Source organism: Nymphaea colorata, chromosome 7 (assembly GCF_008831285.2).
Source record: "Nymphaea colorata isolate Beijing-Zhang1983 chromosome 7, ASM883128v2, whole genome shotgun sequence".
NCBI classification, from domain to species: domain Eukaryota; kingdom Viridiplantae; phylum Streptophyta; class Magnoliopsida; order Nymphaeales; family Nymphaeaceae; genus Nymphaea; species Nymphaea colorata.
In genome coordinates, this window is record NC_045144.1 from 18,051,364 (window position 1) to 18,075,227 (window position 23,864).

At 41.4% G+C, this 23,864-nt stretch overlaps 5 protein-coding genes across 10 annotated transcripts; 2 read left to right on the forward strand and 3 right to left on the reverse strand.

Moving 5' to 3' along the window:
• Positions 1 to 830: 830 nt before the first annotated feature.
• Positions 831 to 1,709, forward strand: LOC116257746 (uncharacterized). Its single transcript, XM_031634717.2, has one exon. The coding sequence runs from the start codon at positions 957 to 959 to the stop codon at positions 1,503 to 1,505; it is 549 nt and encodes a 182-aa protein (XP_031490577.1). The 5' UTR covers positions 831 to 956; the 3' UTR covers positions 1,506 to 1,709.
• A 2,741-nt stretch (positions 1,710 to 4,450) lies between these two features.
• LOC116257308 (putative pentatricopeptide repeat-containing protein At2g01510) lies at positions 4,451 to 8,150 on the reverse strand. Of its 2 annotated transcripts, XM_031633923.2 has the most exons (3): positions 5,132 to 8,150; positions 4,757 to 5,034; positions 4,451 to 4,579 (listed from the first exon to the last, which is right to left on the reverse strand). In XM_031633923.2, exon 1 carries the CDS (start codon positions 7,999 to 8,001, stop codon positions 5,530 to 5,532), a length of 2,472 nt encoding a protein of 823 aa, XP_031489783.1. In that variant the 5' UTR covers positions 8,002 to 8,150; the 3' UTR covers positions 4,451 to 4,579; positions 4,757 to 5,034; positions 5,132 to 5,529. The 2 variants fall into 2 exon arrangements, with proteins under 2 accessions (XP_031489783.1, XP_031489781.1); XM_031633921.2 differs by having other exon boundaries at positions 4,757 to 8,150.
• An 850-nt stretch (positions 8,151 to 9,000) lies between these two features.
• Positions 9,001 to 13,152, forward strand: LOC116257849 (uncharacterized). Its single transcript, XM_031634847.2, has 7 exons — positions 9,001 to 9,241; positions 9,341 to 9,458; positions 9,590 to 9,633; positions 11,022 to 11,132; positions 11,794 to 11,886; positions 12,541 to 12,659; positions 12,801 to 13,152. The coding sequence occupies exons 1-7, from the start codon at positions 9,129 to 9,131 to the stop codon at positions 12,926 to 12,928; spliced, it is 726 nt and encodes a 241-aa protein (XP_031490707.1). The 5' UTR covers positions 9,001 to 9,128; the 3' UTR covers positions 12,929 to 13,152.
• A 1,769-nt stretch (positions 13,153 to 14,921) lies between these two features.
• On the reverse strand, positions 14,922 to 16,138 carry LOC116257734 (light-regulated protein, chloroplastic-like). Its single transcript, XM_031634702.2, has 3 exons — positions 15,872 to 16,138; positions 15,294 to 15,455; positions 14,922 to 15,187 (listed from the first exon to the last, which is right to left on the reverse strand). The coding sequence occupies exons 1-3, from the start codon at positions 16,033 to 16,035 to the stop codon at positions 15,112 to 15,114; spliced, it is 402 nt and encodes a 133-aa protein (XP_031490562.1). The 5' UTR covers positions 16,036 to 16,138; the 3' UTR covers positions 14,922 to 15,111.
• Positions 16,139 to 18,818: 2,680 nt separating this feature from the next.
• On the reverse strand, positions 18,819 to 23,471 carry LOC116257573 (inactive leucine-rich repeat receptor-like protein kinase CORYNE). 5 transcript variants are annotated; one of them, XM_031634457.2, is made up of 3 exons: positions 20,616 to 23,471; positions 19,548 to 20,181; positions 18,819 to 19,165 (listed from the first exon to the last, which is right to left on the reverse strand). In XM_031634457.2, the coding sequence occupies exon 1, from the start codon at positions 21,974 to 21,976 to the stop codon at positions 20,735 to 20,737; it is 1,242 nt and encodes a 413-aa protein (XP_031490317.1). In that variant the 5' UTR covers positions 21,977 to 23,471; the 3' UTR covers positions 18,819 to 19,165; positions 19,548 to 20,181; positions 20,616 to 20,734. The 5 variants fall into 5 exon arrangements, with proteins under 5 accessions (XP_031490317.1, XP_031490318.1, XP_031490321.1 ...); XM_031634458.2 differs by lacking the exon at positions 18,819 to 19,165 and having other exon boundaries at positions 19,507 to 19,815; positions 19,954 to 20,181; XM_031634461.2 differs by lacking the exon at positions 18,819 to 19,165 and having other exon boundaries at positions 19,507 to 20,136.
• Positions 23,472 to 23,864: the final 393 nt, after the last annotated feature.

Genomic DNA, 23,864 nt, shown 5'->3' on the forward strand with positions numbered 1-23,864 from the left:
CCAGGTTTGGCTTAGTTCTTTTAAGATCGGCTTGAGCTCGAGTCGGGCTCGGTCCACGCCTATCAAAATTGGCATGGGTTCAAACGGGCCTGGTCCGGCCTATGTCCGCCCTTACTTATTAACCTTTATAGACATTTAGAAACCTTTGTAGACATTTACAACAAGCACTAAGAGCTAATGAGACATTACCCACTTGATGAAGGAGATTGAATTTATTTATTTTTTATATTTTTTTAATGTTTATTTAGGAAATCACCTTCAACATAAAACCTTCAAGATCATACCTTTATACCTTTGAAGTTCTAACTTACTTCGACAGTTGATACTCAAACAATAAGTCTTTTACTTCAATTGAACTCTTGCGGGTTAATTTCTCATGACTGAGGGGATGAAGTTAGGTCAATTCTTTTGTCTATGCATTGTTTTTCTCGTTAAAATGTTTTAAATAAAATACCAATATATTAACATACTTGTGATTATTAATCTAAGTGTAAAGCTAACGTTAATTTAAGTTGTCTTCACATGAAATATTTATTTTCCTTCACCAAAATTACAATGTCATATGAACTGCTAAGTTTTGAAATGGACGTATTTAGATTTAAAAAGAACTAAATTGATATATGTTTCTTATCAATTGGACTGGTTGATAACTTGACACTCTATTAAAGATCTAACTGGTATCGCTCAATTTTATCGGCGGTAATTTCGCCTGGAACCAGTTGTTTACAGTTGCGTGTATTTAGCTGATACCCCCTTTTTTAACAAAGAATAGAAACTCGTAAGAGTATATCGCATAATTTTATCGGCGATATTTTTGCCCTGGACGAGGTTTGGGCCGTTTACACCCCTTCTCTGATTCTCTCTCTCTCTCTCTGTGCCGCCAGAGGTTGCCTAAAGAGAAGCCGCCGCCTCCCTTTCTTCTCCCTCTTTGGTCCGTCCCTGTCTCTGTGGGATCGATGGCCTGCACCATCGATTTCCGGTGCCTAGATGAAGGATTGGGAGGCCAGAACCGCCAAAAGAGAAAGAGATCGGCGGCAGACGATGACGGCGAGCCCCTGGCCATGGAGGTCGACGATGTCCCTTCTTCGAAGAGATCTGCCGTCCCCTCCGCAAACGACCCGGACCGGCCTACTTTCGGGAAGCCCACCTACGACGGCGTAATCGCGGGAAGGGTCTCCGGCCGGAAGTGGAAGGAGCCCCGGCGGGAGAGGGCGTCGTCGGTGAGGGTGAGCCACAAGGGAACGACGTTCGAGCAGAGGGCGCGGGCAAAGGAGATAAAGAAGGCGTACAAGGAGAGGATGAACGAGCTGAAGGAGGAGATAAGGACCAATAAGGTGGAAAAGCGGAAACAGAGAGAGGAAAGGGAGAAGAGGAAGAAAGAGAACATACTGAGGTCGGGTACCAAGCTCCAGAAGATCACGAACCCGAAGACGTTGAAGAAGATCGCCAAGTCGAAGCAGAAGAAGCTCTTGAAGGTGGTGCCTGACGATCTGCTCAAGAAGTAGGGTTTTGCCTTTTCTTTATTTTTTCTTTTCCCCCTCGTTTGAAATTTATATATGGTCATATGTATGTTTTTGACTGGTGGGTGTTGGAGAAATTAACAACCATGAAAGGGAAATGAGTTTATCTCTTTTTTGGTAGCCGCAGAGGTTTTGTAGTGAAAATTCATTCGGCTAAACTACTTAATTTTAACTGAGATTTAGTTTGAATGTGCTCGAGTGTTCTCTTCAGTTACGTTGAGATGACGACAGTTTTCTTCACAATGGTGGTCTTTTTTCTAATGTGATTTTGCTTTTGCCTGCTTTATTGTTTGAGTTGGAGTTGTGTTCAGCAGAGCTTGTTTTCTTCTACTACTGTGTAGTTGAAAAAGCTTTGTGATGGAAATTAATTCGGCCAAGCTACTTATTTGATCGGGTTTTAGCTCCAGACGTGCTTAATTGTTGTGTTCAGCTATATTAAGATGATCATTCTTCTCTTCAGGACAGCAGTTTCCTTAATATGGTTGTGCTTTTGGTTGCTTTGTTGTTTCGGTGAGAATTTTGGGATCAGAGGAGTTTGTTCCTCCTTGCGTATTGGTGTTTTTCGTGTGCATGTTGTAGATATTTTGGACGGCTCAACTGGCAATTGAGGTTGTTGTGGTTTTACTTTCATAACGAAATGGAAGGTAAAAAGCACAGAGCATTCATGGGCTAAAAATTTGAGAATCTAAAAACTGAAAATTAAAGGAAGCTTTGCTTCTTTACTTGTTTTAGTCTCTTTCTATACAACCTGTGAGTTGTCTGAAAATTTTGTCTTATGATAGTGGAACATGTTGAAAGCCGTGAGTTGTCTGAAAATTGTCTTATGATGGTGGAGAATGTTGAAAGCCGATTCTTGGGTCTCTCTTCTGGCTCTTGAAGCAGATGATCGTTTGGTTGGTTTCGTTTGTTGCCTCTTTCATGTTTTAACCCATGCTTGCAAGCGAGTGGTGGGAGTTGTGCCTCCTACTTCAGATATTTCAAAAAGAGCGACAGAGTGCCACGAGGGCTGGGGAAGTTGACTGTGAGGGTGAGGAAAATGAGGTGAGATTATTCTCGTTATGTTTGAATATTTCATAGAACTGTACTTTGATGTTGGTTCTTGGGTTACATGGTGGCATTGGCTGTTCTTACAGGCCTTTTGATCTTTTTTGAATCTCCCTGATTTGGCTAATTCAATATCTCTTATGATCTGTAGATGCCTTTTTGTGAGTGACTTTAAATTTGCTAGTTTGTGGTGATTGATTCCTGTGATGGTTTGTGAAAACAGAGGAGAATTTGCTGATCGTGTGCCATTGTGGTCAGCGATCCCTTTTCTTGGATATTTTAGTTCATAAAGGAAGAAAGATGCGGAAATGTTTCTGCTACCTTTCTTCTGTCTTACGGGTTTATACCCACATATCTGGTTTTAGGTTCCTATTTTCATCTTACAAGTATCGGAACCAGTTCCATCGACGGTAGGCCTTTTAGAAGGCTTTATCTTTAATAACGAATCTTAACTAAATAATCCACCTGCCAAACACGAAGAAAACTTCTGACATACTAGATCTGGTAATTTCCAAGCTGAGGTGTTCGAATATCAGGTCAAGGGGCTTCTTAACAGTACTTCTGGTGATAGCCCAGTTTGCTGTGTACTGTTTGTACTACCTTCTTTCCATGCAAGAGATTCCGTGTCTTTTGTCTGTAATTTCCTCACGGATGAGATGCTATGATGGATGCTGCTTGTGTCATAAGGTGCATAATTCTTCTGAATGGAGTCATTTGCTGAACAAATTCCAACTGCAGAATCGTTTCGTGCACATGTTCGACTGTCTATTGGTTCCCCAAAACGTTGGGGAGGGCAGGTGAGGCGAGTTCAGTAAAGCTAACCTGCTGTCTGAATACTGTATGCTTTGCCATCATGATGTTCCAAAATCACTGCTTTGTTTTTCTGTTTCTAATGCCTTCTCACCACTGTTTTCCATGGGAGGCCTCTGTTTGAGAAGGCTACAATCTATTGTGGTCATCTGCTTGAAACATGCCTTCTTTGACCTACTTGTAGTTCTTAAAATTCACATTTCTGCGATGCAATTTGCTTCCGATTTTGTATGTTTATTTACCTCAGGGCTTCTGAAAGGTGGAGAAAATGGTCGTCAGATACGGATTATGAGACTGTCTGATCATTTTCTCGTCTGCCGTCATATGCTTTTTGAGTCTTGCAACAGAAAAGTTTGGTTACACGACAGAGTGTCGTGCGACCGAGCATCTTGAGACGGGACATCCTGCGACATCCTTATCTTCTTCTCACTTGCGACATCCTTAATCCTTATCTGCTTCTGAAACGGGCCCTTAATGTAATGTTTCCCCAAACGTTTACTTCTTTCCGCTTCTCATTGTTTTCTGTCCGTTTACTGGTAACTGGTAACGTGCTAACCATGTCCTCTATGTACAATGACAAGAACTCCACCGCACAGCCATGATTCTTGGCTTGACGACAGTGAAGATGATGGCACTGAGCAGGTGGCTTGGGAGATCCGCATATCCGTTGGAATCAGATGTCAGATTTAGATAAAAATAAAAAATCGAAAATGAAATCAACCACTATGAGTTTTCATTTTCCTTTCCAAAATGAATCCTTGGAACCCCTTAAAAGTCGACGACGTTGAACACGACCATGGTCTTATTGACCACCACAGGCGGTCAGAGAGGAGAAAATACAGGGTCAAGGGAGATGTTATTAAAATTGGCCTAACTTTGGCCGTGTTGAATTCAACTGAAACCAAATTGATCTGATTTGGTTTACGATCTATGGTTTTGCGTGTCACGTTTGTTTTTTAAATAGTTTACCTAAGCCTTTTTCTTAATCTTTAGGCTATTTGCTTTTCAAAAATACAAATGTGGTAAAAGTGCTTGCTGCTTCACAAAGGATTTCGGACTCCAATTAGATTTAGCCCATTTACTAAATCATTTGGGCTTTCTTATTCGATTTAGAAACAGATTTTGAGAATATTGTCCTGAGGTCAATATCATGTATCAGATTACAACCATCAGATCCTTCTGAACGATGATCATTCAGGGGTCCTCTGCACAGAAACGAAAAACAAAAAAAATCAAATCAATTAGGCATTATGGCAATGGTTTGGAGTTCATCAGCACATTAGTTTCAATTGGCTTTTGCCAAATTAACCACTCTTCAAGAGGACCATAGAATGGCAGCAATATAATTATGTAAAAAGAATCAATAAGTAGTAGCAATGTACCCGTAAATGGTAGAAGAACCCACTGGGGTATTGGACACTCAATTGCATGTGTAGACAGATAGCTTCATGCTGAACCACTTCATCGCGCGGCAACTGGTCCAACTTAACCTATTCAATTCTGTGATGTAGAGCATCCATATCAGACCATGAACGTCAGCAAATCTCCTCTTCCCTATCTCGCACAGCATGTAATGCTCGTTTGGACAACTTGTCACAGGCTAAGCCGCTAAGTTGCCAAAATGCTTATATTGCCTTAGTGAAACCTCAGCAAATTCATCCTGCCCATCAAAAATAATAATTTCTCGTTGGCTTCAGTTTGCCGACAAAACAAACGAAAAAAGATCTTCATTTCCTTCAATTTGGACGCCCACCCACCTAGTCAGGAAAGCATGTTCTTCGTGCTTTTCAACTTGAACACCCAAAGGCGACGCACCTGGACAGGTTTGCGTGTCTGGGGTTTGAAGCTCTTTTGATAGTCAACTGATTGCTTCGCTTATAGATCTGAGTAACTTTCTTTGCCAGTCAGAAGGTTGCTTATTTCAGAACGATGACAGGAAGCTGATTGCAGAAATACTTTTTCTCCTTGTCTGGTTTCAAACATAAGCGGCTAAGAGATGTGCCAGCTGACTTGCTGAAGAGAACTGCACTGCAACCATTGGCGAATTCTACCTTGTTTGGTAGTCGCAGATGCCAAAAATGCAGCGATGACCCGAAGGCGCTATGAAGATTTTGATTGCACCGGATGATTAAATAAGAGCGGTTCCATTAGTGTATTACCAAAAATCTCCACATGAGCAGACCCCATCCCTGAAATGGTGGAACCTACTAGAATCCCTCACTGTAATATCCCTTCCTACTATCTTTGATATCAACTTGATGGCTACATGACAATCTGCACATGCACGTAAGTTCTTTATCACTGTAATTGGTGATCCTGGAGGTGTATTAATGAGAGCAAATGCAACAGCTAATTTCTCACTGTGGTACCGCAGGGCCTCAATTTTAGCTTCTTCCTTGATTCTATGAAGAACGCAGCTCGTATCAGGCTTGAAGCCCATCCATATCATTTTCTGATGAAGCATGTCTAATGTTGCTTTTACCTCTTCCATCTGTGGACAGGAATCATCGTTAGCAGAAAATGAATAAGTTTTCTGCTTAATCACCACCCAACTGTATGCTGGCTCCTTAATGAGTCCTCTACCCTTCATGGACTTTTTCACATTGGCAACATCTTCCCATCTCCCTGCCGCTGCATAGATGTTCGACATGGCAATGTAAGGGGAAGCGTCTCTAGGTCCTATATGGAACAATTGATCTGCAGTTCTCTGTGCCAGTTGTGGATTACTATGGATCTTGCATGAGTTTAAAATTGATGACAACATAATTTCATCTGGTTCAAAAGGCATGTCATTTATTAGTTTCTCTGCATCATCAAGTTTTCCTATTCGGCCCAAGACATCAACCATGCAAGCATAATGTTCTCGCCTGGGATGTATACCATAAATTTTACTCATAGAATTGAAGACGTAAAATCCTTCATCTGCCATTCCAGCATGACTGCAGGCAGAAAGCAGACTCAGGAAGGTGGCTGAATCCGGATACGCTCCCAACTTCAGCATTTCATCAAAAAGATCCAAAGCAGCCTTTCCACACCCATTCTGCGCATAAGCAGAGATCATAGAATTCCATGAGACGATGTTTCTGTTAGGCATCTCCTTGAAAGCTAACATGGAATACTCGATAGAACCACACTTTGCATACATGTCAAGAAGTGCACTCCCTGTGAACACATTGGACATGAATCCAGATTTAAGCATGGCTGAGTGGACTTGCCTTCCTAAATCGAGCAATGCTAAACTTGCACAAGCACTCAGAATACTAGAAAATGTCGCCTGATCCGAGTGGATTCCCAACATTCGCATCTCAGAGAAGAATTGCATGGCTTTCCCATAAGAGCACTGCTGTATATATCCGGAAATAAGTGATGTCCATGAAACCGTGTTCAAATCTTTCCTCCCCCTAAACAAGCTCTCTGCAATCTCCAAGTTTCCACATTTAGCATATAGGTCAATTAACGCATTGCAAACTGAAATCTCAGACTCGGCCGAGGTTATGATAGCTTGAGCATGGACCTGCTTACCAACATTCAGAGCCGTCGAATTCGCTAACATGCTTAATATAGTAGCAAAAGGGTACTGTTTAGGATCGAAGCCAGCAAATTGTAATTTCCTGAAGAGATTGAAAGACTCTTCCCACTGGCCATCCCAAGCATAGGAAGTGATTACAATATTGTATGAAACACAGTCCCTTTGAGGCATTTCGTCAAAAAGCAGTGTTGCATCACCAATTTCATCACTCTTTACATACATATCAAGCAATGCATTGCTGACAAAAACATTCCACTCATAATTCATCTTGACCACGCAGCCATGAATCTGCACTCCAAGGCCAACATCGCCAATAACTGTACAAGCTGCAATGACGCCGGCGAATGTGAACTCGGTGGGCCTCAAACCAGATTTTTGAAGCTCTAGGAAGAGAACCAACGGTTCCTCTGCAATCCCATTCTTAGTATAGCCTGCAATCATCGCATTAAATGTCACGCAATCTCGCCGAGGCATCTGATCCAACAATTGGCGCGCACAACTCAGAAGCCCGGATTTACAGTAAGAATCAAGCAGCGTGTTAGCTACAAGGAGGGTGGAACCATACCCGAACTTTACCACGAGGGAGTGAACCTGACGAACACTGTTCGATTGCCCACCAACATTGCAGGCTGACAACAGGGTGGTGAGAGTGACACGGTCAGGCTGCTGGTCAGACCTTCTCATCTCTGAAAAGAGGCCAAAAGCTTCTCCAGTCTCGCCGGACTGCGCATGCCCGGCCATCATGACTGTCCATGTGATCAAGTTGCGGTCCGTGGCGCGGTCAAAAAGCCGCCGTGCTTCACAGACATCGCGAGAAGTCACGTAGCCAGAAATCAACGTATTCCAGGAGATAACATTTCTTTGAGCCATTTCCTCGAACAGTTTGCGTGCTTGGGAGAGCTCCCCATCTTTTACGAGGCAGTCGATCACATAGTTGAGACCATAGATTTGTGGGCAGAAACCAGTTTTTATCATGTGAGAGTCTACATGGTTGGGGTGACCTGGGTTATGGACTGAGGGCCTTATAGAGGTCCTGGTAGCAAGATAGGTCCGGGAAAAAGCGAAAGAATGGCGGAAATCCACTCCAAAAAATTTCATGAGAACATAGAAAGAAGCAGACGACAATGAGTTGCTAAGTGACCTGTAGGCCAATATAAATGGATCTTGGGAAAAACTTTTCCTGTTTGCTTTTCTCTTTTGTTTCTGTTTTCTTGATCAGTTGGGAGGAGGCGAAGAGCCGCAAACGCATTTCGTGAAAGCCTTTGGAAGTAGGCCGTCTGATTTTATAAGTTTTTGTAGTAAACGATCATCTCAAGATCTTCAAAATGACATTACTTCCAAGTCCACTTGAAACATCTTTTCAAGTCAAGTTTCAGTGTGTTATTGTTTTTAGACTACATCTTTCAAGTCAAGCTTTAGTGTGTTATTTTTTACTACAAATGATAGCAAACAGGACATACAAGTTCAATGATATATCGGAGGTTCACCGAAACTCTGGAGCAAGCTAAAACTTTAGAGACATAATGGTATAATCTTAAGGGTTTTACACTCAATATGGTTTCCTTAAATAAATATTAAAAAACATTAACCTTTTTCTCACTCCTCACCTCTATTAAACTTGACATTGTTAATTCTAACCATCTAGAGCAAGCTAAAACTTTAGAGACATAATGGTATAATCTTAAGGGTTTTACACTCAATATGGTTTCTTTAAATAAATATTAAAAAACATTAACCTTTTTCTCACTCCTCAGTGCATTAGTTAGACCTCTATTAAACTTGACATTGTTAATTCTAACCATCTAACTGGGTTACTTTTGTGCTTTTGTTGGCACATTCTCTCTCTCTCCAATTGAGCTAGAGTTGGACCTTGGCCAATTTGGTTTTTGGTTGCTATTAAGATTAGGATTCTATGTGGATTTAATATTGTAAAACTGGATTTACTTAGATCCAAATCTAGAATTCAAGCGCAATCTTTCAGCTGATAGCATGTATTAAATCATTTTAAACTGGACCGAACCTACTTCGAACGTGGATTCAACTGGACCTGGTTAAAAGCCGGTCTGATTATAAACCCTTTTCTATCCAAGCGGCCTCAATAACGAACTCGAGCCGTTCTGCCACCAAAAGAACTCCAGCCGAAGCCCATCGACCGGACCGCGGCGATTAAACGCAGGTTGAGCGCTCTTATTCCGATCGTCTTCCTCCCTCTTAATGCAAAGAGAATGCTGAAGCAGTTCTTCTCGTCCAGCCAGATCAAGGAGAGTTTCAAGCTCGATGATGCTTCGGATTCTCAACAGAACCACACCATTATGCTTCTCTCTGGTCCTCCTAATAGGTATCTCTTTCTCTCTCTCTTCCTCTCCCTCCCTCTCTCTCTCTCTCTCTCTCTCTCTCTCTCTCTCTCTCTCTCTGAGACAATATTTACACGTTGCAGCGGGAAGACGTCAATCCTGTTCCAGTATGCGTACAACAGGGCGGTAAATGGTCGGAAGCCGGTCATCTTCATATGCAACAAGAAGAGAATGCACAGCAACCCGCCCTTCCTTTCCCAAGTACCACGCCTCTTTCCTTCTTTCTCTTTGCTTCTCTATTTTCCCAGTGCCAAAGGTGCGTGTGGTCCGTTCGACGGCTCGTCTGAGCTGATTTCCTCTCGTCTTTTGCTCTCATTTCTGTCCCATGGCAGGGAATCGACCCATCTTCCGACGTATTCTCCCGGATCAAAATGAAGTGAGTTATCCATCCAGACCTCCTCCCTACACAGATGTGAATATAAGGTTCATCAAACATGTGCAGTAAATATCGGAAGTATATGAATTGCTTCAAATTACAGCCGATTGGGTTGTTACATAAGGAGTTACAAGTTTTTTTTTAAGTCAAAAGGCAAGTTGTCATTTCGTTTCATCAGACGTGAATGATCAGCAGAGCTGATTGAACATTCAGCATCAGTCGTTTCTATATTTATTCATTTTATAATTTTTTATGGCATTCGACTATTATAACAACTTAAATGATGCTCTTATAAGTATTTAATTGCAAGAAAAATACAAAAACAATGTTTTGAGTAGACATCCACAGACGATTGGACTTGCTCCCTGAGAAAGAAGTACTGAGTGAGCTCCAAGCGCCACGATAACGCTATGGACAAGTTTAGGCAGCAGAATAATAAGTTTTGGCACTTGATGCAAAGTTTTCAGGTTCACACACACCTTTCCGGCCTCTCTTACTATATGCTTCCCTTTTCTTACGTTTCTTTAAAAGGAACTTTTGTTCCTTACATAAAGAAATTGTAATGGCCAGTTGACACAGCCCCACCCTTGTGCCGTAACTCGATCTAAAACCCTTAGCCATGAGATTTTACATGGACTTTCATTTGGCCAACACCGAGCTCTACCTGGTCTCATAAAATTTTAAAACCACTAATATCCAGTCAGTTTGAAGCCATGAAATTGAAATGCAGGTGCCCAGCGTTTTACACAAATTGCTACAAGACTACATATATGCTTCTGACGTTCTTCTAACTGCTTATTAGATATATTTATGATGGTACACTAGTAACAAAATAATGATAGTTTTCTGGATATACTGATGATGGAGCACAGGTAACAAAACAAGTGAATCATGATCCAAATGGTGTTTCATATCCGTGCAGGCCGAACTTGGCCATGGTGAAGTCCTCCTGGTGGCATCCGATTCTCAGCGTCTGTGTGGGTGCCTTTAGCGAGGCTTTTAAGAACTTGGGATTTAATGAACACCCTAAATCAGTGAGATCTGGATGAGTTCAACTACTTGGGTCAGGTCCAAAAGTCTTCTCTCTTTCTCTCCAAGAACCCTCCATGCTGTGTTTCTAGGGTAGCGAGTTTCATCAGCCTCTGAGAGATTAGGTGCTTCATAAAGAATGAGTTTGCTGCCATATCTGCGTAGTGGAACTCATCTTCTCACTACGCGACGTGCTTTTCTCGACAAGGTTTCTTATGATAACTCATAAGCATAAAAAGGAGAGGCTGAATACGTTAAGATATTACAGATAATTATAAAAGCCAACGGCATTCTTAATGTCTTTTGTGTGTATGTGTGTGCATGCATGTATAGCACTTCTCAAATTTGTTCATTTGCAGATATATTGAAAATGATGAGGAGATTAGAAAGTATTTTGCAGCATTTCACCTGCATGACTCTTTCCCTGCAGCTGTTGTAATCGACGATTTTGGCGACTTTTTTGATGAAAGGTAAGGACTTAAGGGTTTTAACGTTTACAGCTTACTCACCATTTTTTTTCTGTTGAGATGACAAAACAAACCAAGAAGTTTTATAAGTAAACTTTAAGCTTGTAAATTTTGCAAGTTAGGCTTATAAAGTTTTGCATTTGTCAATGTCTTGCTCTAGATGTCTCTCATAGTAAAATTCCTCGATGGCCTCTCCTTTTGACCTTTGTCAGAAGAAAAGTTTCTGTATCACCTTTTTCTTCTCATGGACTCTCCCTATGGCTTAAAGGTTAAACCTTAAACCTCCTTGAACTTGGAGATTAGATTGAGCAGAAGAACCTTTATGGCTCTTTACATCGTTGTCCTGGCTCTTGCAGCACTGCATCCATCAGCTTAGCTTACTAGAATCATCTAATGAAGTGTCCTTTTATTGGAGTAACTTTTAGTTAGCTTTTATCTTGTTAACAGGGATTACTGTTTTAAATATTGGGATGGTTTATTTGGGTTTAAAATTCAGACTCATTGCAAGTGACGTGTGACACTTTGAATATGGTTATTTCTCATTAGAATGGGAAAAAAAATTAACTCAACATTCATGCAAACAACCATGTGGCTCGCAAAAAAGTGCAGTTACCCAAGTTTACTTGACCTAGAAAGCATAGCTAAGAGCTTGATTTGTTTGCAGGACTTCTCAAGACAGGTATGGGAATGCTAGAGGGAGAGACTTGGCAATGGTTCGAACTCTGGCTCTGTCCCGGGATGCCATAGACCATGCAAAGTAAATGTCACAAGCCTATAAATCATTTAATTGTGACATTTAGTTGCCTATAGTAATCTGTATTTCTCTCATTGATAAGCTGAGATTAGGTAGATAGAGACCTTTACTATGTTATGCCAAGAGATGCACCCTTGACCCTGGGCTCTAGATTCTTCACCTCCTCCAACTTGATGCATACGAATAACTTGGAGGTTAAAACTTCTAAAGACCAATATTACTAGCCACTCATTTGGAAGAATAACTGGCCCATTCTCCTGTTCAGACTCTCAACCATATTGATAAGTGAACTGAAACAACTAGAACCACAAAAGAATTACCTCAGGCATGACCATTGCCATTTTCATGGCTAAATGAGTTTCTCATTCTTTTGGGATGATGAAGAACCCATCAAGCGCTAGACCATTTAATGAGCCTATTCCTCACAAGGTAACCTGTGGGAAGCCACAGCCTTTATGCCGTACAAGGAAAAGGCCATAAGCTTGATGTGCAGAGTGGCACATTTAGAACTTAATCCAGGGTCCTCACCTCTACACCCTTCATCACTTCCTTCTCATTACCTGCACTCCAGCTTTCTTAGTTGTCCAGTTTTCTGCTTTACATCCACTCTTTGGTCAAAGTAGAACGCTAAATCATGTCTTATTCTTCCTTAAACAGTAAGAAGCTACAACCTCAAGATTTCTGCCAACTCCTGCTCTCTGACACACACCATGGAGATGGTCCCAGGCAACTATTTGTCTACAAGAAATGGCTGTCGTGCATCTTCACAATAAGAGGTTGGCAATGTTTCATTTTCCAATCTCCAAGTACATGGAATTTAAAATACATTTGGATTATCTCTGCTAATGTTCATATGCTGCTTTTGGTTTTCTGTTTATCTCTTAATTTACAAGTTTTTTCTGGTGAATATGCTGAAGGTGATGGTCGAGGATCATTTCTTCTTGGCAGACTTGGTCTGGGAAATGCTTCCGAGAAAAGGACATGCTTTGCCAAATACACAGTAGCTCTTCAATACCTCACGTTGGAGGGAACTGCGGAAGAATAGGTCTCCCTTCCTCAGGTTGGAAGACGTGGTGCAAGGATAGCTCTCCCTCTACCTCTCTCATATTTGTGAGGGTTCTAACATCTGCTTCTTAATCTATCGAATTAAAAAGTAAAACTAGTTTGTCTATGATAAAGGAGTAAATTAATTCTTATATCGAAATCATCAACATCAGTAAAAGGTCAGTTTTTAAGAATGAATTCTTCCAGTAGCGTGTTGTTCATTTATTATTATTGTCTTCTTTCATATGCTTGTTCATTTATTGCAATTGTTATCTTCATAAGCCTTATTGCAGCTTGCTTTCTTTTCATGCCAAAAAGAAGTAATAGATGAACTTTATCAAAAAATAAACAATATAGGCAAAAGATATAAGGAGCAACAGGTATCTTCCCACCGTCATTGAAAGCTAAGGTAACAACATGCTGTTATTATATTCAAAATAGGCAAAAGATATAAGGAGCAACAGGTATCTTCCCACCGTCATTGAAAGCTAAGGTAACAACATGCTGTTATTATATTCAATCCGTTCGGGCATCATTATTCAAAACCCTCAGTTTGCCAAAAGGAAAACACACTAAAAGAGAAAATGGAAGGAAGCAAATAGGAGAGTCATCTTTCTCCAATATGCATATTTGGAGGTGCTCCTTCCTGAAAATTAAGATCTTTCGTGACCCCAAAGTTGCTAAAATCCACTATATGCCTTAAAGATTCAACCTAATTTTTTGTGGACCTCAATCCCCATAGTCCAAGCAGTCCCCAATTATGCATTGACAGATGGCTTTGGAGGACGTGTACTGGCAGTAAAGGTCAGACCGCTTGCCTTCGGCAATCTCATATATATACGTCAAGGTGAGGATATTTGCCTTAATTTGACCAGCGCGACCGCTACCAGACTATGCCGGCAACTTTCTTGAGACACCATGTAACAGAAGGAGCTATGACAGTAAACTCAAAGGTGTTGTCAGGCAGTAAGTAATTGTCACAGCCATTGGAGTATCAGGTTTGTATTTTTGTTCCGGGCATCGAAGTCTACAGAACATGAGGTTGAGCCTATATATATATATATATATGTTGAATAGTGACTTTTAGCTTTTTTTAGAAGCACCCCACCATTTAATCAGGCTGTCCGATCCAGCATGACTGGTGGTTAAGAGAAAAAACAAGATGTTTTCATTGTCTTGTATTGGTTTACATATTTTTCTCATTATTTTTAGTTTACATATTTTTTTCATTATTTTTCTCCCAACCATTTATGTTTTCAGAGAGATACTCTGATGGGATAAATAGAGCCATCATTCACTTATATATATATATATATATATATATATATCCAAAAAAAAGAAAATGTGTGTGAGAAAGAGAGATGACCTGGCCTAAAGCGCGAGAAACGAGCAAATACCGGTTGGAGAATAATGGGAGCTTGGATCCAGTCCACACGTTATTGTATGCTTTTCTTTTTACACCTCGTTCATTTTTTCTAGTGTTCACGATATGTTCTTGAAGTTTTAGAGTAGCCTACTTTTGAAAAGAGAATGTTAAGAACTTATGATCGTAAAGCTGAGTTCGGAAAGTAGAATTCGTTTCGGAGAGTGGGAGGCGGAGTTCACAAACAGTGAGGACTCGACCTGGCCTTAGTTTAGCTGATCAGGGTTCGAGATTAAGTTGAAAAGTCAAGCCAGGCTCGATCTTGGCTAACTGAGCTTGAGTTGAATGGGCTTCAGTCGAACAAAGCTTAAGAATGCAAAGCTTAAAGTTAAGGACTTGATATGGAGGCAACATCATTCACAACTCACCTTACTATTTGCTCTACACCTGTGAGGATTAGATCTGAGATCTCCAGTAAAAAGCATTACAGTTCAAACCCGAATTCTAGAAGAATCTGAAAATTGGATCTGATGCTTATATACAGGTAATTTCTGGGTTTTAAAAATATCAGATCTGGATTTAGCTTCAGATTTACTGTTCATTCATCAGACACCAAACTGAAGGAGAACACTTCCAGCACCAAAGGGGGATATTAGATATATCTATTCACCAGAACCATACAAGCTCTCTCTCTCTCTCTCTCTCTCTGATTTTTGGCACACTGCAGGATCCTTGTATTTTGAGTCTAAGTGAATGGCAATCTAAAAGGGAAGACATGCAAGGGATATATATGATTCTACAAGGAACAGCTTCTTTTGTGATCAGTAGTCTCCCGTCTGATACTCTGCCTCACAGAATTCACCTCCGAGATCATCACACGCCTCAGATCGAAACACTCTGCACCATTCCCCAAGAAATTTCAATTTAAAACTCTGTCTTCCCACATACCATCTATAACAAGCACAAGATCATGTACAGAAGAGCAGAGAGAGAGAGAGCTTACGTCTTGGCCTCCTCGTACTGCAGGTATTCTCTGTCCACCTGCTCAGCCAGCACCCAGCGTCCATAGTTTCCGGCGGTCTCTGCTCTGGGCTTCACATCCGGGCACACGATGGTGGCACATGCAGCTCCTCCCACAACCTCACATGCTTCTGCTGGGAAGACGCTGCAAAACAAGTAAAAACTTTCAATCTCTCAACTCATCCTACTTGCAGCCGAACTTGCTGCACCAAACAAGTACTGTCTCTCTCTCTCTCTCTCTTTAAAACCAAAAAAGCTGGAAATTGGATAAAAAAAAACTAGAAAAGCATAATAATCAGTCACCAACTTCAAAACCCTCGAAATAACGATGACCATCTGGAGAAAAGGAAATTCTGAACTTTGAATGCATCTTACTGCAGATTCAGGAGAACAGGAGAGAACATCTAAGATGCTTAGCTACTAAACACATATTGAACAGCTTTGAAGAACCAAGTTACGTGTTTTAGCATAATTTGAAGATACAGAAATAGTTGTTGCTGTCTAGTTATCTTGCCAGCAGAGAAAACAACATTAGATAGGCATTTCGATTGCAGAGCTTACGAAAAAGTAGAGTTGTAGTTGAATGCAAGAGGCTCAGCAGTCGTCTTGACTTGTGGGCATGGAAGAACCGTCTTCGTCCTTGGCTTGGTCTTGTACAACGATGGTGGGCTCTTGGTTGATCGTGTGATTGATGTTGGTGTTGAGAGACTGAAAGCCGCCTGCATTTTGTCTCTTGGAATTGGCTACAGTAATACTGGCGAGGATTGAGTGATCAAATGGTTTCTCTCACTAGATCCTTGCTCTGCGGTGTTGCCGAGGACCTGGTTGGACAGATATAAATAGAAAGGATCTTGGGTAGATCTAACAGGAAGCTTGGATAAGGGGGCCACTCACTTTAGGCCACAAGGAAAGATATTTTCTTAAGTTGGTTTTTGGATAAGATGTGATCATAGGGACGATATTATTCACTTTGAAGACTGGCTATTTCTCAGCCGTGGTCAGGAGCTCCTTGTTCCTTTAGAGAGAGAGAGCGGGTTATTGGTTGTTCAATTCTAGGTTTTTTTCTTCTAATTGAAAACGCAACCTGATCTAGAGATTTTGTGGCTCACTCTCAGCATAAAACCATCGGGATTGATCAAGGTCTTTTGGCAGCAAGGACATTGAGTGCATCTGCCTCAAAATATTGGAACAGATTTGTAAAAGTGTTTTATGAATATGCTTCAACCTTTGGGGCAGTTTCGTTGGGCACTTTTTTTTGAGTGTTTTTGCTATCAAATGACCTCTAAATGTCATTGTTTGGTCATAATGAAAACTCCAGGACAAGGAATTGCATTATTTGGGTCGACCATCTGGCATAGTTGGCCAATTCACCCAGTTTGCTTGGGAATCCACCCAAGTCAGCTCGGACTGCTAGAAAACTTGGCCATGAGTCAAGGTTGGCCCGTCTCGACCTTGATTCTGACCTGACTCGCCAGATTCAGGTTATTTAAACTTGATCGAGTCGATGAGTCAATTCACCAAGTCCACGAGTTAACTTGCTGACCTACTAACTCTTTTGGGTTGGGATTTCACTCACTTTATCAAACACCATGACACGTGCATGGTCCAACAGCCCCGGAGAAAACTTCATTCTGTCAAAGCGGAGATTTTTTGAGCACCCAAATACTTGAATATCTCTCCAGCTTGAGTCTATCTAGTTGAGACGATTGCTCAAATTTTTTTCTTTAGGCGTTCGATAGTCTTGGCTTTGAAATTCCTGGATCTTAGGGAGACCTGATGTGACATGCTTTTACGGATGTGACAAAAGATCTACAGTAAAATCAATTATTTACCAAACTAAGGATCTTAAGTTTGAGATCCTTATCCTTATTTTACACTTTGTATTGAAAAAAGGTTGAATTGAAGATAAGAGGGAAAGGTATGATCTTAAATCCACAGTTCTCAAATCTTGAAGATTTCAAGTCTCACTATCTGACGCCCCTTGAGGACAAGAAAAACTGAAGAGATATTTTGGACATGCGCTGACCTCAAAGGGCAATGTGTGAGCTCACCCTTCGATAATAGCTATAAATAATTTTAAAAAAGAAAATTGTTTTTTGGAACCAGTCAGACCAATACTGTACATATCGGCTGATACATGCCAATACGATACGATAATGAGAACACTGGCAGGTCCATTAAGGTTGCCCATGTTTTCTGACATCAAAACCTTCATGCCACAAAGCAGGAATGTGCAAAAAGCCTACAAAAACCAGACGGCTGCTTTTATTTTGAGCTCAAAAAGCATTGCCCTGGAAAAACAATGAACTGAGGCATCAGAAGGGCATGCTAAGAAAGGGACTTTGATATTTTTCTTCTGAAAGCTGCATTTAGACATCCGCCTTTCCTGCAAATTGGATTCATCTAGCCCCGGGTTCGCACCCACTGAGTTGAGCTGAGCCCAAGAGGTCAGCCTAGTTTTAGTTGGTGTGGCCCTTGAGCTCAAACTCCATCCTGACCTTGCTTTGAGTGGAAGACAATTTGCTTCATTCACTTGCTTGAGTGAAAGTTTACGGGGTATGGAAGCCTTTAAACCTACCATTGTATAGCATTTGAGTTGCAGTTGCAGGGCCAGAAATTTAGGTCCTTAGTATATGCAATGCATAACAAGTATTTGTGCTAATCAAACGTATAAGAAGCCCTAAGAGACATAACGTAATTATTTGGGCTGATGAGATTCGGATCATTAGTTTGATTTTTATGAACGCAACTGCAATACTTCAATTTAACCTTTTTTTTTTTTTTGTTAATATAAACAAAGTTTTGGCCTCAATGAAAAGATCCTGAGCAATCTTCTAATGGGTTGCCGTAGTTTTAACAGTAGCATATTTAGAAAATTTGATGCCTTGAGAATGGTTTTTCCCATTTACTTCTGGGGTGGTTACACAAGTTAGAATGTAAATAAAAATAGGTAAAAGAGTCGTTTCCAAACCCATCTATACAAATAAGTGTAAAATATTCAAATCCAAAAAATTATCATGAGAATTAAATGTACAAATCAAATTTTATAATGTTTTTTAAAAAATAAAAACTCTTAGACAGCGTTTTCGTGGCACCCTAAAAAAACATTGTTTATAACAATTAGTTTTTGTTAAAATTTCGTTTTTTAATCAGTTTTTCAAAATTGATTCGTGTATTTGGAAGACACACCTAAATCACTTTTTCTGCGAAAAATCTGGGGGAAACCTAGGTTTGTCAAAATTGAGTTATTCACAAACCCAATTTCCTGTCACGCCATTTAAGAGTACCATCCAAACACGCCATCATAAAATTCATTTGACTGGTTTTGTTGGATCATTATTTTAAAACATTGAGAATTCATATTTGGAGAGGCATATTCTTAATTGCACACACTTGCACACACACATATTATATATATATATATATATATATATATATATATATATATATATATATATATATATATATAGAGAGAGAGAGAGAGAGAGAGAGAGAGAGAGAATTCCTGAAAATATGCCTTTGAAAGAGGGGAGGAAGGATCCTTTCATATTTACAGTCTGTAAAGGAAAAGGAAAGGCGAAGGCCACCTTTAGCGACAATCATGGACAGGCCCCAACAGCCATCTTTCTCAACATTCCCCTGTCCGGCACGGACTGCTTTCTACAGAACCCCAAAGAGCATCTGCCATATCTCTCTCCTCTCTCTGCGATTTGGTAAACGTGTCCATTCAACCAAAAGCCTTCTTTTTCTGGCTTGGCTTGTTTATTTCATCAGAAGCGCTTGAACAACGCGTACTACCATGGTAACGTCAAATCTTCACGACCAAGAGGCAAAAATGGAACACCCCATGGAGCGCTGAAGAGAGAGAGAGAGACATTAAAAATTGAGAGAGAGACATTAAAAATTTTGTCTATTTGAGAGGTAATTTCCAATTCATACCACTCGTTAAAGCATCTGCGCTAGATTGTTGATCCAGGATATAAGATGGTATTTTTTCTTTTCTTTTATCATTGGAAAGAACAAGATGGGATCTCAATGTCGTTTTCTTAGAAACAGTCGAAGGCCAATTGGTTTCTCAAACAAGATGCTTGAAATGAAAATGATCAAATACTCAAGGTTCTTTCTGCTGTTTGTGGTTCCTATTCCATAACTTTTTCCATGAATACGTCATCCACCCAGAGAGAAAGCAGAGCAGATTCGCAAAATAAAGGAATCTGATTCACAGATGAATGCTTACATTTACCAGTCTAACCTGCCCAATGCAATCAGAGTGGATTATCAGAAGAATAGGATTCGATAGGGAGATCTTCGCTTGTTCTCGCCACACAATCTCCTTCTGTACACCTCTGCCCAGAGTAAACTACCCCAAGCTTTCTGGTTAGGCAAAGGGAAACAGAGAAGTTGAGTACCACCAATTCTATGAACTGACTGCTGTCGAAGAGTATTCTTATATCGCGAGTTCTCATCTTCACTTGTGAAGAAGGTATACTTAAAATGCAGCAAACCTGATCAGCAGGAAAGTTGACAGAAAGTCACAGAGCACTAAAGCATGCCACCATCTAAGTTTCCCCTAGCAAGCATAGGTAGAAGAATACAGAAAATCGACCTGACATTTCAGAACCTAAATCAGGCCCACTATATACCTGCAGCACAAGCGGAACCCCATTCCTTTTGGCTCTAGAAGTAGCCTTTTTGATTCATCAGCATCTTCGTGCCTTTAGTTGGTTACTTGTGCAATTAGACAATGGTTGGTAGCTTTCGCCACTTTCAATTATTGAAATGGCCCAAACCTTCCCAAGCACTTCGCACGTCTCCACCTCCAGCTTCTGTTCATGTCCTAGCCAGCAAAAATTTATCATGCAATCTATTTCCTACATAGCAAAAGACAACATAAAAGCAATCAAGCACCACGAGAATTCCTTCATTGCCTTCTCTATCGAGTTACCAGAAGACAAACTAAGTTCTTGCTAAGTCTGCTCGAACACCAGATAGAGAAACAGATGGCAAAATCTCCAATCAGAAACAAGAGTAAAGGGGGAATTACTCAGACAATATTGTGACTATATCTTACAGATCTTCGATAAGAAGAAGAAACTCAATCCACAAAGGATATAAGGCAGCCAAATCCCAACTAATTCTCGCACTAAATATAGCAATTCAAAATTTTGAGACCTTCAAAAGATTGAAGGATATACATTCAGAAATATGCAATTTTGACAGCATCGGAACAAGTTCATCAATACTCGCAATTCATACGAGTGATTCAAAATTTTGGAACCACATAAATGATTGGACAAGGGCATACCTTCAAAAACTGTTCAACTGTGAGGCCATTCGAACAAACTCCTTAATTAGTTTTGCACATCCCATGTTCCATAGACTCGTTCAAAATCTTGAAACTGGGAAAAATTGCAGGGCAAGTATTCAAAAACTATGCAGTTGTGTCAGCATCGGAACAAGTTCATCGCTAGAAGGCCGATCAGCAGGCATGTCTGAAAGGCAAACAACTGCAATTCTTACTGCCATAAGCATCTCTTCTTCCTCTCCCTCATCCCCAACAATGTCTTTGTCCAACCCTTCTCGTGCCTCACCTGCCTGCTGCAAATGCCTCAGCCACCTTCCCATACTACCACCACCTTCTTCGCCGAAAAAGGGATCCACAGGGTCCCGACCTGTAAGCAACACTGCCAAGATCACCCCAAAGCTGAACACGTCGCTCTTCTCGGTGTACCTGCAGCTCTGGAAACACTCTGGAGCAACGTATGCAGAAGTTCTACCAGTTTCTTGCATTAGGCCAAGTAGCCCGTAGTCTGCCAACCTTGGCTCGAAGTCATCATCAAGCAAAACATTTGCTGGCTTTAAATCATAGTGAAGAACCCTTGGACTGCACCCAAAGTGAAGAAACTGAAGTCCCTTGATCACCCCAACTGCAATCCTGTGCCTCATCTCCCAATTGAGGCGAAGCTGGCTCGCCCTGACCTTCTTCATTGCATCCTCAAGACTACCATTCGGCATGTAATCGTAAACAAGCGAGTATCGATCAGATAAGTTGATATAAGCATGCAAAGTCATCAAATGTCTATGTCTCAAGCAGCCTAAAATTTCCAAATTCTTCTGAATCCTCCTCTTTGCAGACTTGCTCTGTGCTTCAGCCGGTGGGCTTGCTGATTCGATTCTCTTGATGGCAACTGTAAATCCATTCTCGAGCACGGCCTTGTAGTACTTGCCATTAGGACTCAATCCGATCAGTTGGGAATCGCTGAAGGCAGCCTCTTCACACAGGAAAGCGAGCATCTTTGGGTTGATCTTAGAGCAGAAATTCACAGGGCCCTTCAGGATAGGCGTTCTAGTCATGTAAAGAGCAGAGACTCTAATCAGACCAGCCACGATGAGGGCTGCTATCACGCCAGTGAGAGCTCCAAATACAACACCCAGAACAACCCTTCTCAGACGGTTTCTGACACCGTGAACTCCAGAAGGAGCGGGAGTTCCCTCCATAAGGCGCTCCGTTCTATCAGCTAAGAAGCGCCGGTTTACCTTGAAAAGGCTCACAGATTCCCCAGCACAAGGGAATAAAGTTTGCCTGAATATGACAACCAGAAGGAAAGAGAAAACCACAAGCGCCAGAATGGGAAAGAAGAGTCTTCTGGCCTTCATCTTCTTCATAGCGCAGTTTAGATTTTACCAACAAATGCGAACAGGGAAGATAATCCCCAGAAGCAAGATAGTCATTCGTAGTCCATATAGAGGCCTCTGCATAGGAAACCCAAAACCCTAGTCTAGGAACCCGCGCGAAAGAAGATAATGGAGTTTTCTCAAAGAAAGCCTCACTTTCAGCTAGTACCCAAATGGATTCTCAAGAAACCCCAGAACGAGATTAATAAATCCTCCTCCTCCGACCTTGCAGACAAAAAAAACGAGAGACCACAGAAAAGCGCTGATAGCAATTCTTTCTACTTAGATATCCAAGCCAAACTGCGGAAATGAACGGCGTGAATTTTGCCGGAGCAACCATCGGCTATGAAGTAGCAGGAACTTATTTTTGCCGGAAACTGCATGGAAGTTGCCTGAACAAACCCCGTTCTCTTTTCCAGAGGGGTGACCTTTCTCCGCCAGAAAACCACTCGAAACATGAAATCTGGTCTCTGAATCGGTCCCCAGACCTTCCCGCCGAAAATGGAGGATATAGTTTATGAGCCCGTCGCTCCTGCTCGCTTGCTGCATCACTAGCTACCACAATAAGAAGCAAAGCGAACTGAGGAAGCGCCTCATTTCGAGGGCGCCCGGTTGCGGTTAGAAGTCTAAAACCTAGAGGAAAAGGACGGCCAAAGTCCCATGTTTCAATACGCATACACAGGACATACACACCTCACCGAACTCACTAGCTCCAAAGAAAGGAACCAACCAGCGAACTCACTAGCTCAAGAGAAAGGAACGAACAGAAGAAGAAGAAGAAGAAGAAGAAGAGAGAGAGAGAGTTGCTAGTCAGACGGGAACCAACAGATGAAGGAGAAAACGAGGAAACAGAGAGAAAGAGGGTCCACTGACGCGGGCACTATCGGTATGGTAGCAGTCGGCAGAAAACCGAGCAGAAGCAGCAGGCTAGCAGCATAGATGGTCCTCCTCCTCCCCCGCCTTTTCCCGCCCTTCGCCCTCTCTCTCTCTCTCTCTTCTCTCTCTCTCTATCTTTATATGTCTATATGTATATATAGATGTATATATACACGACGTCCTGCTTTTTGGTCCCCTTGCTTTCTTCTCCGCGCTTGGTTCTTACTATTGTGTATACGCCAGTGATGGCGTCGTAGCAGTAGGAGGTACGGAGAGAGCGAGAGAGAGTAGTGTCTGTAGAGAAGGGGAGGAATTGGAAAGGAGAAGCTCTGCTTCTTTGCTGTCCACTACCACTGCAGGCCCTGTCCCCTCTCCTTCCTTCTCGGCCACCTCACCACCACCACCACCACCATGGTATCACGAGAGAAGAGATAAGAGAGAGAGGCAGGCGCGCAAGCCCATGCATTTCCCTCTCGATGGCGGTGATCACTTTTGCTGCTTTGCTGCTCTCTCTCTCTCTCTCTCTCTAGAGTCTTTACTGTAGGATCTCCCTGAAACTGACGATCGGGCCGTTGGTAAAAGGAGATCTACAGTTTTTGAAATCTCGATCCCTCTGGTTTCGCGAACTGTACCAAATCCTATTTCCCTTGTGTTCTTTGGATACCAAGATATGTTCCAGCCTGAAAATGCCACCACGAATACTTTCCCACATACTAATTTTCCCTTCAGTTCTTGTACATATGGCACATTATTTCGGGTTTGGGAACCTGTCGAACATCGACCAATTTGAATTGAAAAAAACACCAACTTTCATAGCCGGTTTAGCCTCCCATTAACTGACGTTTTAATAAAATAACAACATTAGATACTTGTCTCTTTAATAAAAAAAAATCAAAATGCAGCATACCATTCAGGCATAGGAAATGAAAACCGAAATTTGTGATACTGGTTTGTAGTCCAAAAATTAGCTTCTTTGTCTTCATTTGTTTTCTCGCTTTTAATT

Excerpts from the sequence above, each read along its gene's own strand:
- LOC116257734 (XM_031634702.2), bottom strand. The coding sequence starts at position 16,035 with ATGCAGGCGGCTTTCAGTCTCTCAACACCAACATCAATCACACGATCA. Across the intron at positions 15,456-15,871 it reads AACTACAACTCTACTTTTTC|CGTCTTCCCAGCAGAAGCAT; the intron begins GTAAGCTCTGCA and ends CTTGTTTTGCAG. Across the intron at positions 15,188-15,293 it reads CAGTACGAGGAGGCCAAGAC|AGTGTTTCGATCTGAGGCGT; the intron begins GTAAGCTCTCTC and ends GGAATGGTGCAG.
- LOC116257849 (XM_031634847.2), top strand. The coding sequence starts at position 9,129 with ATGCTGAAGCAGTTCTTCTCGTCCAGCCAGATCAAGGAGAGTTTCAAG. Across the intron at positions 9,459-9,589 it reads ACCCGCCCTTCCTTTCCCAA|GGAATCGACCCATCTTCCGA; the intron begins GTACCACGCCTC and ends GTCCCATGGCAG. Across the intron at positions 11,133-11,793 it reads GGCGACTTTTTTGATGAAAG|GACTTCTCAAGACAGGTATG; the intron begins GTAAGGACTTAA and ends ATTTGTTTGCAG.
- LOC116257308 (XM_031633923.2), bottom strand. The coding sequence starts at position 8,001 with ATGAAATTTTTTGGAGTGGATTTCCGCCATTCTTTCGCTTTTTCCCGG.
- LOC116257573 (XM_031634457.2), bottom strand. The coding sequence starts at position 21,976 with ATGAAGAAGATGAAGGCCAGAAGACTCTTCTTTCCCATTCTGGCGCTT.
- LOC116257746 (XM_031634717.2), top strand. The coding sequence starts at position 957 with ATGGCCTGCACCATCGATTTCCGGTGCCTAGATGAAGGATTGGGAGGC.